Source organism: Rutilus rutilus, assembly GCF_951802725.1.
Source record: "Rutilus rutilus genome assembly, chromosome: 21".
Classification (NCBI taxonomy): domain Eukaryota; kingdom Metazoa; phylum Chordata; class Actinopteri; order Cypriniformes; family Leuciscidae; genus Rutilus; species Rutilus rutilus.
Genome location: NC_140226.1, coordinates 29,422,357 through 29,438,130, shown reverse-complemented (window position 1 = coordinate 29,438,130; position 15,774 = coordinate 29,422,357). Strand labels below are relative to the sequence as shown.

Sequence of the window (15,774 nt, the reverse complement as noted above, 5' to 3'; positions counted from 1 at the left end):
CTCGGGCCGGTTTTGCCGGGAAAAATCCAAAGGATGTGGCGTTAACTCGCGCTCCCGAGAGCCTCTCTTCCGCTCTATGACCCTATGACACATGAATGCTAGGCTACACAATGTTCAGGAGGATAATGTCAAAAGTGCCATTCTGTACTGTAATGTTAAGCAACTACATGTACTTGCTATAGGGTTAGGGTAGGATTAGGATTTGGTTGAGGGTTAGTTACATGTAATTATGCATAATTTACCGTTATTATTATGGTAAGTAGGCCTACATATAACATATGTAAAAAGGACGCGGTCTAAATCCTTACATATAGCCCTTTAAGAATTACAATGTAATATGATCGATAACGCGCAAACCTTCCTTCATACTGTAACTGGAGGGAACAAATGACCTTATAAGGAGTGTGTGTATCAGTCCCTAGGGGTGGTGCTGAAAGAACAGCTCCCACTAAACACGACTTCTTTTAATAGCGGTACCCTGTGGCCACTTTTTCAGGAGACCCTCAGTTGGGTTATTGCTGGCAAGGGGTGCAAGGGAGTTATTACAAGCCATGAATCAGGAAAGTTCCTATGCCCGGACCGGAGCTTTGAAAACTGAGGGATATGTTGGAGCGACTATGAGAAGATGAAGAGGCAAAACCTGCGGACACTCGCCTTAATTATCTGCACTTTGTCCTATTTACTCATTGGAGCGGGAGTCTTCGATGCTCTCGAGTCAAAGCAAGAGAAAACCCAGAAGGGCAAGCTCGACTATCGAAAATTTCTACTTATGTATAAATATAATCTCACCAGGCTTGACTTTGATCAGATTGAAAAGGTCGTGTTGCTTCTGAAGCCTCACAAAGCCGGAGTCCAGTGGAGGTTCGCCGGGTCTTTTTATTTTGCCATCACTGTGATAACGACCATAGGTAAGAAAAATTTAAGTTCTAACTGATTAACTTAATTTGTTAAGAAAGTCTAATTATGTTTATAGTTTCCTAAGCTATATACCATTCAACTTTCAAATCTTTTGTACTTTTTAGGCTATACTTTTATGCAAAAACAAACGTTTAATTTTCAAAAATGAAAATTATGAATCGCCTTATGCATGTGAAAAGGGGCAATTCCCTCCGTTGCTTGTGTTTTGTGTTCCTGTTTTATTTTGAGGACAGTTTCGATGGACTTAAAGTCATTGTTTGGTTTTTCCATTGAACATATTTTCTCAAATAAGAGTTATAATATTAGGTAGGCTAGTGTAATCATATAGCTATATGGACTTTAAAATATACAATCACCAAAATGCCATCCTGTAAACTGTATTTTTAACGGGAAAATTCTGGCAACTGCATCTGACAGTTTTTAAACGTAAAATCAACATTTTACTGTGTGCTTCTCTGAAATAAAAATATTGCCGAAATTCAGCAAACTTCAATCTTCGTGAAATATGCTCGTTAAAATTGCTTAGTTAACACATATCATAATTCGACTCAATACAGTCATCACTGAAGTGCTTAATCCCGTGTTACAGTTCATGAGGATTTCGTCATTGCTTCCGGTGGATTAGTTCAAAAATGGTCATGGGTTATTTTTGGAAGAGCACCCTTCAAAATGCTAATGTATGTTATGTCAGTTTTCTCTCTGCGTTTTCACTAGCTGAAGACAATTACGTTGCATTGCCTGTTCGAACGATAATACAGCTAAATAGTATAGGCCAATGTTCATTTTATTTCTCTTTAACTCTCATGTTTTGTTTGAAAGGCTCTTTAATAGCTTTTTAGTATCAGATTAGTATCGGCTTCTGCTATTGGAAGTGATTAAAATATTGTACAAATAATCATAGGCCTGCTTTTATATTTTCAAATCCGTCATGACAAATGTAATTATTTTTTGTCTTGAATATAACCGGGTTACCATTTGTGGGTTACCATGTCAGTTTTTATTAGGTTATAGGGTTAAAGATTGATTCACATGGACTGTAGGGTTTGGATAAGGTCAGATGAAGATATTTACATAAATCATTTACCATTAAGTTAGTTTTGGAATTATGGTTATTATTTGTCCATGCACATAAAAAAAAGTATAGTCATTCTCAGCAGAACATGTGGTTTATTTCAATATATATATTTTTATTACCTAATTTATAGGTACAAAATCAGCTTTTGTCCAAATAAATTAATGAATTCATTAAATTCTTCATTCATTGTAACCTCATTGCCCTAATTTGCTTGTTGAAAACTTGATTTCGTAACTCTTTTTGGTATCCCAATGCCAATACCATATTAGTCTGTCCTCATTGGGGAGTTTACAGAATCATCGTAACATTGCGATGGCTAAGTGCAATGAACATCAGTAATAATATTTACAGAAAGTTAAAGAACATCCAGTACAAATAAATGGGGGGTGTGCGTCTGATTAATAGTCTGATTACTCTGGCCAGTTACAAACAGTGAAGATATTGACAGGTCTGTTTACCTCTTTAAATTATTCAGACGTTTTAAGAGGTTGTTTAGCTGACATACACCACTAAAGAGCACTTATGCTTTTCTCTGCAAGGCTGAATTGAGCCAGTAAATCTCACACTCACTGGAACCAAAGACCTATTGACATTCTCTGGTATGGTCTTGACTAACCTGTGTTCTACAATTCTGAAAGATCTTTACATTAACTTTGAATATTATCACTTGATACTATCAGGATTATAATGGGTGCAAGTTGATGACACTACCATGAACATAAATTACAATTACCATATAAAAGGTGAAAAAAAAATGGCTTAAGGCCCGTTCAGACCAAGAACGATAACTATAGAGATAACTATAAGATTAACTATATTAGTGTCCTGTCCACACCAGCATTTTGTTGTCTGCTGCTTTAAATGCTTGAGCTCTGAAAGCAGGATGGATTCTGATTGGCTGTCAGTGATTTTATCATTCATCAGCTGCAAAAAAAAACAATGTTCTGAAATTGATTCAAATGATATTGTTTCTCTATGCCGTTATCGTTATAGTTGAGGTGTGAACTCTGCTATTCTTTTATATTTCGAATTTATTTTTAGAACTATTTTTATCTTTATTGTGATGCTTGGAGCTCAATAAGTGGTGCGTTTCCCAAAAGCATCGTTAGCCAACCATGATTGCAAGTTCTGTCATTACCAACATAGTTCACTGATTCTGTGTTTCCTGAAACCATAGTTCCAACAAACATTCACAAATGGCATCGCAAAGTTGCGTGGTTGGAACTACAGCTCTCGACCTGTGGTTAAAAGCATAGTTTTTTGTTACCATGACATGTGGACTCAGCTGATCATGCAAAGATCGTGCTTTTTGGCAAAATAAGCAAGCTAACATGCTGTGCAATCTATATCTTTACTGTCCACTCAATTCATATGGATTAGTTTTACGATCTCTTCATGACGTTTTTTAAGCGTCAAAGTGGTAGCTGTTAATGGAGGGACAGAAAGCCCTCAGATTTCATCAAAAAGATCTTCATTTGAGTTCCGAAGATGAAATAAAGTCTTACGGGTTTGGAACAACATGAGTAATTAGTGACAGAATTAATGACTGAACTATCTCTTTAAGCATTGAGTTGTGTTGTTGAGCGGGAAATGTATTCCAGACTAAGAAAGGGGGTCATATATTCATTTTGATTGGTTGATCAGGAACCAATCAGTGACCAGACATTACCCATATTATAAAAACATAACATTTTATTGGTTCAAACCACAAATCATGTGATGTCCATTCCAATCGATGCAGGGTCTGTAGGTCTACAAACATCTAAACATACAACATCAAGTCGTCCATGAAAATGTTGATTCTTTAAACCAATTATCTTTCTCTGCTCTCCTTTCCAAGGTTATGGCCATGCCGCCCCCAGTACGGATGCTGGGAAAGCGTTCTGCATGGGGTATGCGCTTCTGGGCATCCCCCTCACCCTGGTGATGTTCCAGAGCCTGGGCGAGCGCATCAACACCTTCGTCCGGTTCCTGTTGCACAAAGCCAAGAAATGCATGGGCCTGCGGAGGCCGGAAGTCTCCATGGCCAACATGGTGATCATCGGCTTCTTCTCCTGCATCAGCACCTTGTGCGTAGGAGCAGCTGCCTTCTCCCACTATGAAGGTTGGACCTTTTTCCATGCCTTCTACTACTGCTTCATCACCCTCACCACCATCGGTTTCGGGGACTACGTAGCCCTGCAGAAAGACAACGCTCTCCAAAACGACCCTCATTACGTGGCCTTTAGTTTTGTCTATATCCTGATGGGCCTCACAGTAATTGGTGCTTTCCTCAATCTAGTGGTGCTACGGTTCATGACGATGAACACCGAGGACGAGAGAAGAGACGCGGCGCAGAGGGCGCTGCTCTCCAAAGATCAACAGATAGGTCCGGTTCTGCGCCGTCCGGACCCTCCGAGCCCTGCCGCCGCGGGACGAGACAAAAGACGAGGGCTGAAGAGCGTCTACGCCGAGGTGCTTCACTTCCAGACGGTGTGCTCCTGCCTGTGGTACAAAAGCCGAGAGAAAATGGTGATCCTCCCGCAGGATATGTCCTTCACTGATGCGCTAATGGAGCAAGGAGACGTGTCGCCCCACCACTTTTTCGAGCCCGGCCCCACGGGCTGCGTGTGTAACCCTCAACGCTGCTCGGCCATTAGCACTGTGTCTGCTGACCTGAGAAACATCTCACCGTTCAGGCTCTTCTCCAAGAGACGCAGCTCTGTCTGAATCACCTCACTTCCTTACACAGTCACTGTAGATCTTTAATGAGTCACATGAATTATTTCGATAGCATTATATCACATACAGATGCTTGAACGGACCACCCAAGATCGAGGTGGACTGATGAAAACTTCTTTTTACTCCAACACATCTATTCTCTATCAACACTTTGATGACTGTTATGAGAATTCAAATGGTCTTCTACTTCTCAAATAGCTCATTTACACCCTGAAATGGTGCAATAGACAATGTTACAAAACAGTTACTAAAGACATATTCTAACCAAAAACTTCCCATTTCGAATGCTATTTTACCCTGTTCAGATGAAATGCTTATGGTATTAGAGTTGTAAATGTGTTAATTTTCATAAATTTCAGCCATTTTTGGCTTTGAATTGCAATGTTGTTTGCCATTCAGAATGAACTGAGAATGCCTTTTAAATTCCAATTCAGTTCCTTGAGTTGAATTTTCATTAGATAGATAGATAGATAGATAGATAGATAGATAGATAGATAGATAGATGAAGTGTCATTTATGTTTGAAGTAACAGAAAAATCTATTTTGTTTATATATGTCATAATGGTGATTGAAAAATATGAGATGGGAGAAAAAAATTATATATTGCAATACGTTTGCATTTGCTCACAAAAAAATGATACGACACTGGAGGAAAAACACAGTTTTAATGTTTTTATGAGTGAACGCTGAATTTTTCAGGGGAACGCAATACTTTTGAGAGAGAAAGCAAATTGTCTCGGGGCATCTTAAAAGTTTTTATATAATAAAAGTTTCAGGAAACTTTTTTTCCTCCCTTGTCATATTTTTTTTTCCCATCACCATGCTAGTTTGGGGGCTCCGTTGAATGCATGATCGGCATTGAAATTCTTTCAGTAAATTCTCCTTCCTATCCGTTCAACTTCCTGTGGGGTGTTGCCAATTCAACTCAAACTCCTTAAAAGGCAGCCAAATCCATAATTCTGCAGTTTGCACAACCATGTTGCATTGATAGTTTTCGCGATGTTGAGAACTACATCTGACACTCTTTATTAAGTATACTGCGATCTGATAAAGGATATTAATATTAGACTCCATTATTGTAATGAGTCCCCTGTAATACGCTATAGACTTCAGTGTAACCAGCAAAATGAAACACCTATCAGGTATTTGTTGATCCAGATGGCATACCAACATGACTCTTGCTCTCAGCCCAGCTCTGTACAGAGTGTTAAGGGAATAATCTGACCTTTTTTAAACCTCCTTAAACATATTAACCTGATGGAGGTCACGTGGAGTGATAAAATAATATTCAGATTGGCTGCTTTTGTCTTTTCAAAAACGAGGACAGAGTTGTCTATGTAAGAATGATATCGGAGCCAACATCTCGGCACGGAAAGCGTATACGACTTTTGAACCTGAGGTATCTAATTACTCTTGATGTTTAACACATAAATGTCAGCTTTGAAGATAAAGAATAAATATGACCTTGGTCTGAACTAGAGCTGTAGGAAAAACAGCAGTTATCCCATACGGACCCTCTCAGCACTGATCTGGACATTGTGTCCTGTGTATCCCCCATGACTCAGAGAGGCCCTGCTGCTCAGGCTATGTTTGGCTCACACAGGAGTGTGTGCCATCTTCACACAGGAGTGTGTGCCATCTTCACATCCTGCCAAGGAGAAAGGGCTTTGTGCCCAAGACTTTGCCTTCAGCTATTAAACCTGCATGACACAGTGACAGAAGGAACGGCATTACAACAAATGTCTGTATTGCGTCCCCCATGGTGGCGGCATCTGTTGCTTTTTCTTGTATATTTTTTTTGGTTTGGCATCTATATTCATGTGAAAGGTGAAAAATATCTTTTGACCAGCAGGTCAATGAGGGTAGGACAGAGTGTACATTTATGTTTCTAATCCTGTCCAGGGCAAAAATAACTCTTGGCTGATTAGAATAATAATAAAAAAAGAATAGAAGAAATATTTTTTTGTCCATGTGAAATTGATCCTTATTTTGCCAAATGTCAGTAAAACTAAAGGATGTATACAGCGAAAGATTTATTAATGAGGAATAATTACAAGTTCAAAACAACTTAACCTTTTTTTGGGTAGAATCTGTGACATGTCATATATTTGCCCAACGTTTTGTAAAAACAAACTAAATTTGATTTGATTTAAATGATTTTTGAACCCACTAAAATCAATGCACATTTATTTGCATGTCTGATGCATGACTTCACCAGATTATTTTCTGTGGTAATTAGTCTCTGGACAGCACACCACAAACTTTAGTTTTGTTTGTACTCAAGGACATTTCTTGGGACTTTTATTTGATCTTGTACATTTAGCTTGTGTCTGAAATCGCATACTCTCTTGAGTAGGTACTTATTTTGAATAAATAATTACTTCACGACCGCTGAGAGACTAGTGGAAAGTGGTCTGAATGACTTGACAGGTGTTTGGGGTGAGAGGGTTGAAAAATAAAGCGATCTTGGTGACGACAGCTGCCAAGAAAAGTCGTTTCAGATGGTGATCAAGTTATTATATTTTAATAAAAGACTAACATTTACTTTGAAATAACCTGCTGATGAATCTTTCACAATAAGAGCGTGTAAAAGAAAGTTTTCTGATTTCATGTTGACGTCAAAGCGAGGACCCTGCCCCTTTAAAACTACACCCTAGCAACGCGCCTTTTCATTGGCTTAAATGAAAACACCGCAATAACCTTTCGGACTTGTCAAATTTCGCAGGCAGGTATTATTTCCGAAAAGAAAGATGAACTTCACAGAGATGATTATGAAAATCTTTGACCAAAATCGGCAAATCGCATTATGCGCTGCTGGCACAACTGTTGCTCTGCTTGGACTCGGTGTCGTGTATAAATATATGCGTCAGGAGAAAAAGTTAACCCGAGTTGGAGTTGTTACTCATCTGCTGGTTCATCCGATGAAGTCAGGGAAAGTGGTGTCGGTAGAGACAGCAGAATGTCTGCGAATGGGCCTGAAATATGGCGAACTGCGGGATCGGTGAGTATTTATTAGAAGTGTGCATCTTTGCTTTCCAGTCGTGCAATAACTTTGAACGCATTGGCTGTCTGTTTCATACACGCTTTTAAATGTAATTACTAGTGTAATAGGCTATGGGTCAGTGTGCGAATTATCAGTATATTTAATGATTTACCGTCTGATAAAGATGCTAACGGGAAGCGCTCGAGCTGTTGCCATGTCTATTGTCTATTTTGTACCTTTTGTGTCTACTAAAACTTTTGAAAACCCAGTGAAAATATGAATAACTTACTTGTGTTATATATGTAAATGCTTAATTTAGTCGGCTTTCCATGTTTTGTTTTTCTTTGGAGGGATTCAAAGTTCAGACGTTTCTCAAGCCACTCATATTCGCGACATAACATATTTTGTTTGGTTGCAGTCACTGGCTGGTCATCACCGAGGATGGACACATGGTGACCGGCAGACAGCAGCCTCGTCTGGTGTTGGTGTCTTTGACCTGTGAGGGGGGGCAGCTGTGTCTTAACGGACCCCAGATGGAGGAGTTGAGGGTTCCTCTTCACCAGCCCAGTAATGGAGTTGTGGACTGCAGGTACATAGTGCTACAAACAGTGACCCGCCCCACCAACACTTTAGGTCACATTTGTATGGTTTGTAAAGGTATGTATTTCATATAGTTATAGTGGCTGTATGAAGCAGTTTTATTTTAGTGTTCTTTATATTCTTGTATTATTAAGATTTTGATAATAATTTGTTATTTAGCTTTTATTTTTTACATTTTCAGTTTTCATTTTAGTCATTTTATGTGCTTATATCATGTTTATAAGTAAATTTTTTCTTTTCTTTTCAGTTTTAGTAATTTTAGTACTTCAACTTAAACTAATTTTATTTCAGTAAGCTGTCAAGGCAACATTTCTAAAACCTGAAAAATATGTTTAATATTTATGTAAAATATCTGCTATTTTTAGATTTTTTTTGTATATATTTTTTTCAGCTTTATTTCACTTAAAGAAAATGTTATTTAATAGCTTTAGTATTAGTTTACTGTAGCTATGTTTCCATCCACTTATTATTATTTTATTTTTTTTATAATTTATATTTTATTGTCTTTCTCACAATATGAATATTACAGAATAACAAGGCAAAACACAAACGATACTTTAAGACAGTCACAACAAGTTTTCCTTGAATGCCCCTATTGATAAGACTTTTTTTTTAACATAAAAAAAGTAAATAAATAAGAAAAACAAAAATAGAAATAACATTGTAGCTTATATGTTACTCTTACCAACAATCCTTGTATAGTAAAAGTGCTTTCCTCATCCTTCTACATGGTACATTAAAAAGGTATTCATAAACATTCAGCCACTAGTCCCTAAACAAAGTCCATTCTATGTTGCCTAATATATTTAAGCCATCCTCTCCAGATATTGTTAAATTAATCGACTTCCAATCTAATGTACGCAGTTAGCTTTTCCATATTATAAATGCTTAGCATTACATCAAACCATTCTTCCACTTTAGGCACCAAATCCCTTCGCCATCTTCTGGTTATTGCTTTCCTACTAGCCAACAACATAATTTGAAGCAATTTATTCCATCCACTTATTTTTATGTGTATTTTGGTATATTGCATAAAAAAACGCTACGTGGAAGTGCCAAGATGCGCATAAATCCCATGAAGGTGTTTAAAAAAACGTAGGCGATGTGCTCAATTGAGGATGAAAATGAAACTTCCTCCACCCCTGTAAAACTGATGTAATATATTTTTGTTCAATAATATTTTTTACTTTGAGAGGATTTGATGGTACTTATTAATATTTAACATTTATTTGAAAAATATTTTTTTCAATGAGTGCAGTATTTCAGATTAATATGGAGACTAGGCCTTTTAAATCCAATTTTTGAAGTCAGATTAGCGCCATCTGTTAAAATAAAATAAAACGTCATCTCATTGGTGTTACCACTAGATGCAGCTTGTGAATTCTTTAGTAGTTTTTGGACAAAATGACTTACTTTTAAGATGTGGATTTGAATATATTTTTTTGGAATTCTCAAATAATACTTTTTGTCAAGGTTTATAAAAATAAAATAAAAATGTATGTGAAGTGTACACGTTTTTGCATTAATATTACTACAGTCAACCCTGAATACAGAGAAAGCATTTTGTTACACGTAACATTCAAATTAAATAAACATTTTTTTTTACAAAAATAAACAGGTTGAATGAAACTCATTTCAACCTCTTATTTCAGTCTTCTGACTCAATTATGCTTTATAGTAATAGCCATATCAGTTCATTTGTGTTTAGAATTGTGTATGTGTGTGTTTGTGTGGGTCTGTTTTGCACTATTGATGTTTTAGAGTTTCACCCCTTCATTGCTGAACACTTTTCCTGCATTGTGGCTGATCTGTAGAGATTTTTTTGTGTTTTTGTTGATATTTTCCTATTCATTTCCTATGGTCAGTCATTTTTGACTAGTGTGACTATTTTTTTTTTTTCGACCACAATTTTAAAACAGAAAATTTTCCGGTCAGAAATTACCTGTTGTGTGCCTGTGCCAACTCATTCTATGTGTGGCCAAAGTTTCCTTTGTAAGATAGTTCTTCTAGTTGAAGTGGCATACTGAAACTTGAAATACATTTTGCTTGTGTGTCCAGAGTCTTTAGTATAGACGTTCAGGGCAGGGACTGCGGGGACGATGTGTCTGACTGGCTTACTCGATACCTGGAATCAGACAAGACGGTTCGCCTGGTGCATTTTGAACCTCATCTAAAGGCCCAGAGGCCTTCTGAGAAAAATCCCCTCTATCCTAAGGACGAAAAGGTTTGATGGACAGCCCTGCACATGTCTCATACCACAAATAAAGATCTTTAACCATACAATTATTATTGTAAAACTGAAATATTGACTCTTGAGATGTGGGACAAAACATTGTACATACGATTACTAGTTTTTAATATAGCAACATTCTTACTTTTAAATTAATTAGAGAGGAGAAATGTATTATTTATACATTTATTAATTGGAGAATGAGAAATACATAATTATATTTTAGTATTTTTATTTTAGCAAAATTATTTCACATTATCACTCAATCATCCTAAAAGCAGAACTATAGATGTATATTTAAAAGGAAAAAATACTGTCATGACAGAAAAGAATCCCGACAGAGGAGAGTCATTAAAAATGTATATTTTATACGGTTTCACAGCTGTGCTTCTTCCTCCTTTCAACATATATGAAAATCTAGTACAATTCCTGGCAATATGACTTTTTTATATTAGTAGGCTACAATACACAAAACCAAACAACTTTTTTTGGGTTATTTCTTATCTGTCCACTGGCATTATCTGATCTGATTTTTCAATTCTTCAGGTGGCCTATCCTGATGCTGCTCCCATCATGCTAATGTCGGAGGCCTCGGTTAGGGACCTGAATACCCGTTTGGATAGTGATGTTACTGTATTTCAATTCCGTCCCAGTATTGTTGTCAGTGACTGTGAGGCATTCACAGAGGTATAACTGAATATAATACAATATGAATGATATGATGTAACGTGTGTTTTGATGTAAAATAAAACCCTGTTATTCCTACACCAGGACACATGGGATCATATTCAGATTGGGCAAGTGGAGATGAAGAGAGTTGTTGGCTGTGGAAGGTAAAGTGGAATATACACTGTTCACAAGTATAATCGTTAGTAATGCAAAATATTGTGTATATTGTGAATTCTGTGTATTAATATTCAGATGCATCTTAACCACCGTTGACCCTGAGACTGGAGTCATCACCCGGAAAGAACCACTGAACACGCTCAAAAAGTAAGTGCACACATTAGTTGAATTAAAATCTACCCCGGATCAAAGGGCAGAGCTCACGAGCTCATGGCTGTTGTGTTTAGTTAATCATTTTCTTCTTGTGCTTCTTGCCAAAGAACTTGGCTTTGTTTCTTTTTAGTTAATCAGTTACAGAATCTGGAAAATTAGTCACATTATTACACGGCTTAATGTGTAAAGCCTCGTGCACACCGGGACGATTATCGCGCGCGCTCTGGTTCGCGAGCCTTATCGCGAGCCTCTGGTTCGTTTTTTTGGTTTGACGCCCTGCGTTAAAAACTGGCCTGGAGCTGCTGAAGTTACAGCACTTGGTGGCGCTCAAGCACAAACCGGTCTTGCCGAGGACACATTGATAGAAGAAAACGACGAAGAGGAAGTAGACTAAGAAGATGCAACGAGGCTAGAGCTGCTAGACTCTTTGGTGTCTGAAATATCCATGTTCTGTTTGCCAGTTAGCAAAAAGTGTGTGAATGGTTTTGGCGAGCACGTAAATACTGACAAGCTGTCTACTGTCTGCTGTGAATTTGCACGTTCACTTGGCACATCGCCAGTGAAAATCGCTCAGGTATGAACGCAAAGACGCGTCGAAAAACGCTGGCGATAAGCGTGCGATAATCGCCCGGTGTGCACGAGGCTTAACGTGTTAACAAGTATTCAGTTTGTGTTATATGCCGATTTTATTCATATTATTGTGGAAACTGATCAGGTTTTTTTTTTTTTTTTTTTATGAAAGATTCAAAGAACAACATTTATTTGAAATAGAACTATTAAATTATTTTTCAACATAATAAATGTCTTAATTAAATCAATGATTCAACAAAAATGTAAATTATTGGCCAAAAAACCCATAAAATGTTGTTATTTGAAAAAAAAAATTAAGATTAAAAAAAGAAGGGAAATTAATACTTTTATTTAGCAAAGCTGAAATAAATGAAACTGATGCATGAAACTGATCAAAAGTGACAGAAAAGACATTTATAATGTTGCAAAATTTCAAATAAATTAAACTTAATCAAAGAATACTCACAGTTTCCACAAAATTGTTAAGCAATAATATTAAAAAGGGATCGTGTGACATTGAAGACTAGAGTAATGATGCTGAAAAATTTGCTTTGGTCACAGGAATCAAATACATTTTACAATATATTAAAATAGAAAAGTTATTTTAAATTCACAATTTTTTCTCAATATTACTGTTTTGTTATTTTGATCAAATAAATACAGCCTTAATGAGCTAAGAGGCTTTCAAATTCAAATTACCAACCCCATGTATATATGAATTATATACACTCACCTAAAGGATTATTAGGAACACCTGTTCAATTTCTCATTAATGCAATTATCTAATCAACCAATCACATGGCAGTTGCTTCAATGCATTTAGGGGTGTGGTCCTGGTCAAGACAATCTCCTGAACTCCAAACTGAATGTCAGAATGGGAAAGAAAGGTGATTTAAGCAATTTTGAGCCTGGCATGGTTGTTGGTGCCAGACGGGCCAGTCTGAGTATTTCACAATCTGCTCAGTTACTGGGATTTTCACGCACAACCATTTCTAGGGTTTACAAAGAATGGTGTGAAAAGGGAAAAACATCCAGTATGCGGCAGTCCTGTGGGCGAAAATGCCTTGTTGATGCTAGAGGTCAGAGGAGAATGGGCCGACTGATTCAAGCTGATAGAAGAGCAACTTTGACTGAAATAACCACTCGTTACAACCGAGGTATGCAGCAAAGCATTTGTGAAGCCACAACACGCACAGCCTTGAGGCGGATGGGCTACAACAGCAGAAGACCCCACCGGGTACCACTCATCTCCACTACAAATAGGAAAAAGAGGCTACAATTTTCACGAGCTCACCAAAATTGGACAGTTGAAGACTGGAAAAATGTTGCCTGGTCTGATGAGTCTCGATTTCTGTTGAGACATTCAGATGGTAGAGTCAGAATTTGGCGTAAACAGAATGAGAACATGGATCCATCATGCCTTGTTACCACTGTGCAGGCTGGTGGTGGTGGTGTAATGGTGTGGGGGATGTTTTCTTGGCACACTTTAGGCCCATTAGTGCCAATTGGCCATCGTTTAAATGCCACGGCCTACCTGAGCATTGTTTCTGACCATGTCCATCCCTTTATGACCACCATGTACCCATCCTCTGATGGCTACTTCCAGCAGGATAATGCACCATGTCACAAAGCTCGAATCATTTCAAATTGGTTTCTTGAACATGACAATGAGTTCACTGTACTAAAATGGCCCCCACAGTCACCAGATCTCAACCCAATAGAGTATCTTTGGGATGTGGTGGAACGGGAGCTTCGTGCCCTGGATGTGCATCCCACAAATCTCCATCAACTGCAAGATGCTATCCTACCAATATGGGCCAACATTTCTAAAGAATGCTTTCAGAACCTTGTTGAATCAATGCCACGTAGAATTAAGGCAGTTCTGAAGGCGAAAGGGGGTCAAACACAGTATTAGTATGGTGTTCCTAATAATCCTTTAGGTGAGTGTATGAATAAATATATTTGTGGTGCAACCACCAACCCAACACCCCCTTCAAGGAAGCCCTGATTCTGCGCATAGGGTAATTTTATTGTATAATGTTGTTGGCATCTCTTAATATAACCATGGTTTTCATCACCTACTTGATTTATTTTATTTTTTTCTTCATAGCTATCGACTGACTGACCCTAACCAGAAAACCGCGCCAATATTGGGACAGTACTACAGCGTCAAGAAAACAGGTGTCCTTCATGTTGGTGAACCCGTTTATACTGTCACCTATTAAAATGGGGCCGGATGGAATGATATGTCAAACCATATATCAAAATCGAGTGATTCATTTACCATTTCTGAAGTTAGAGTGAATCAAGATTCTTATAATTTTCAATGAATAAGAAATATAAAATCATATGTAAAGATTGTTTGTAAAACTTTCTGTATTGGCTGTAGAATTATGGTTGGAATAGATCAAATGTCTTAGATTACGAAACCATTGGTCTTCTGCAAAGGTAAAGGGACTCAACCCTAATAATTTTTTTGTGGGAAGATTCTAAAACAAAAAAATCTTCTCTGTCAAAATAATACCACAAAGGTGAGTTTGATTTTTTTTGCAATGAGAAGATATGAATTCTGTGATTTGTGAGTAATCCGTATTCTTTAGGTACCACAAAATTACCAGTGTTAGCAAGATAATTATGCTGCATTGCGATAATGATCAGGTTTCATGTAACAACTCAAACCAACAACTTGATTGTAACAGTCTGTGACTGATTTAAAGAGGCATCGAGGACATGATGCTGTCAAACCTGATGCTATTTCAGTATTGTTTTCTCTCAACATGTTAAATGATCCCAACCATCAGACACTGAACTAATGAATAGAATTACTAATACTGTGATGTTGAAAGGAGACCAGGCATACTGCACATAAAAGCTTTTTGAAACTTAACTAGTACTGTGTTCATTTGGAAAACATCCAATAGATGGTGCCATTTCAGTGATTACAAGGAGTTTCAGTAGAAGGAGACAACCAGTGACACTTAAACTACGTTTCTGTTTCTCCACATTTACAGTCTATTACATGTAGTTGCTAAGTTAAGTTCTTTTCCTCTCGTGGCTTAAAGCATGTTTTAATCAAGGGATGTCAAACTCAGTCCCAATCCTGCTTCAACACGCAGACCTGTAGTTTTCAAATAAGCCTGAGTAAAAGATTCAGCTTTTTTCCCCTGCATATGTGCCATGCATCTTTTACGATTTTTTTTTACGAATCTTTTACGATTTTAATAAAGTTAAATATTACTGTAATATTTACTAAGCCACATAATTATTTTTTAGAGTGTATCTGGTGTATACCAGATTAAAAATTAAAAAATTAAGAATTAAAAAATAATTCTGTGGCTTAGTAAATATTACAGTAATATTTTACTTTATTAAAATCGTTTACTTGATTGTTTGAGTTAAACATACAAAAATAATTGACTAAAAATCCAACAGTTAATTTTATCTAAAAAAAATTTTTCTCTCACTAAAATAATTTAGTATTTGACTAACCAATTATTTATTTATAATACACTTAATATATTTGTGAAATTTCTATCAAAATATTTGAGAATGGAGAATTAAACTGATCAACAATTTTACTAAATTCAAATCAATATTATTAATATATAACACACTCTGAAGAAATTGAGTAAGTTTACTCAATTAAAACTGTGGTTGTATGGAATACTATTTTACAAA

The 15,774-nt window shown here is 36.9% G+C and overlaps 2 protein-coding genes across 2 annotated transcripts; both read left to right on the top strand.

Annotated features, from left to right (window-relative positions):
- The first annotated feature begins 467 nt into the window (after positions 1–467).
- kcnk3b (potassium channel, subfamily K, member 3b) lies at positions 468–7,249 on the top strand. Its single transcript, XM_084392994.1, has 2 exons — positions 468–908; positions 3,834–7,249. The coding sequence occupies exons 1-2, from the start codon at positions 626–628 to the stop codon at positions 4,700–4,702; spliced, it is 1,152 nt and encodes a 383-aa protein (XP_084249120.1). The 5' UTR covers positions 468–625; the 3' UTR covers positions 4,703–7,249.
- A 132-nt stretch (positions 7,250–7,381) lies between these two features.
- Positions 7,382–14,983, top strand: marc1 (mitochondrial amidoxime reducing component 1). Its single transcript, XM_084392997.1, has 7 exons — positions 7,382–7,715; positions 8,116–8,286; positions 10,356–10,521; positions 11,074–11,214; positions 11,299–11,360; positions 11,449–11,520; positions 14,207–14,983. Exons 1-7 carry the CDS (start codon positions 7,465–7,467, stop codon positions 14,319–14,321), a joined length of 978 nt encoding a protein of 325 aa, XP_084249123.1. The 5' UTR covers positions 7,382–7,464; the 3' UTR covers positions 14,322–14,983.
- Positions 14,984–15,774: the final 791 nt, after the last annotated feature.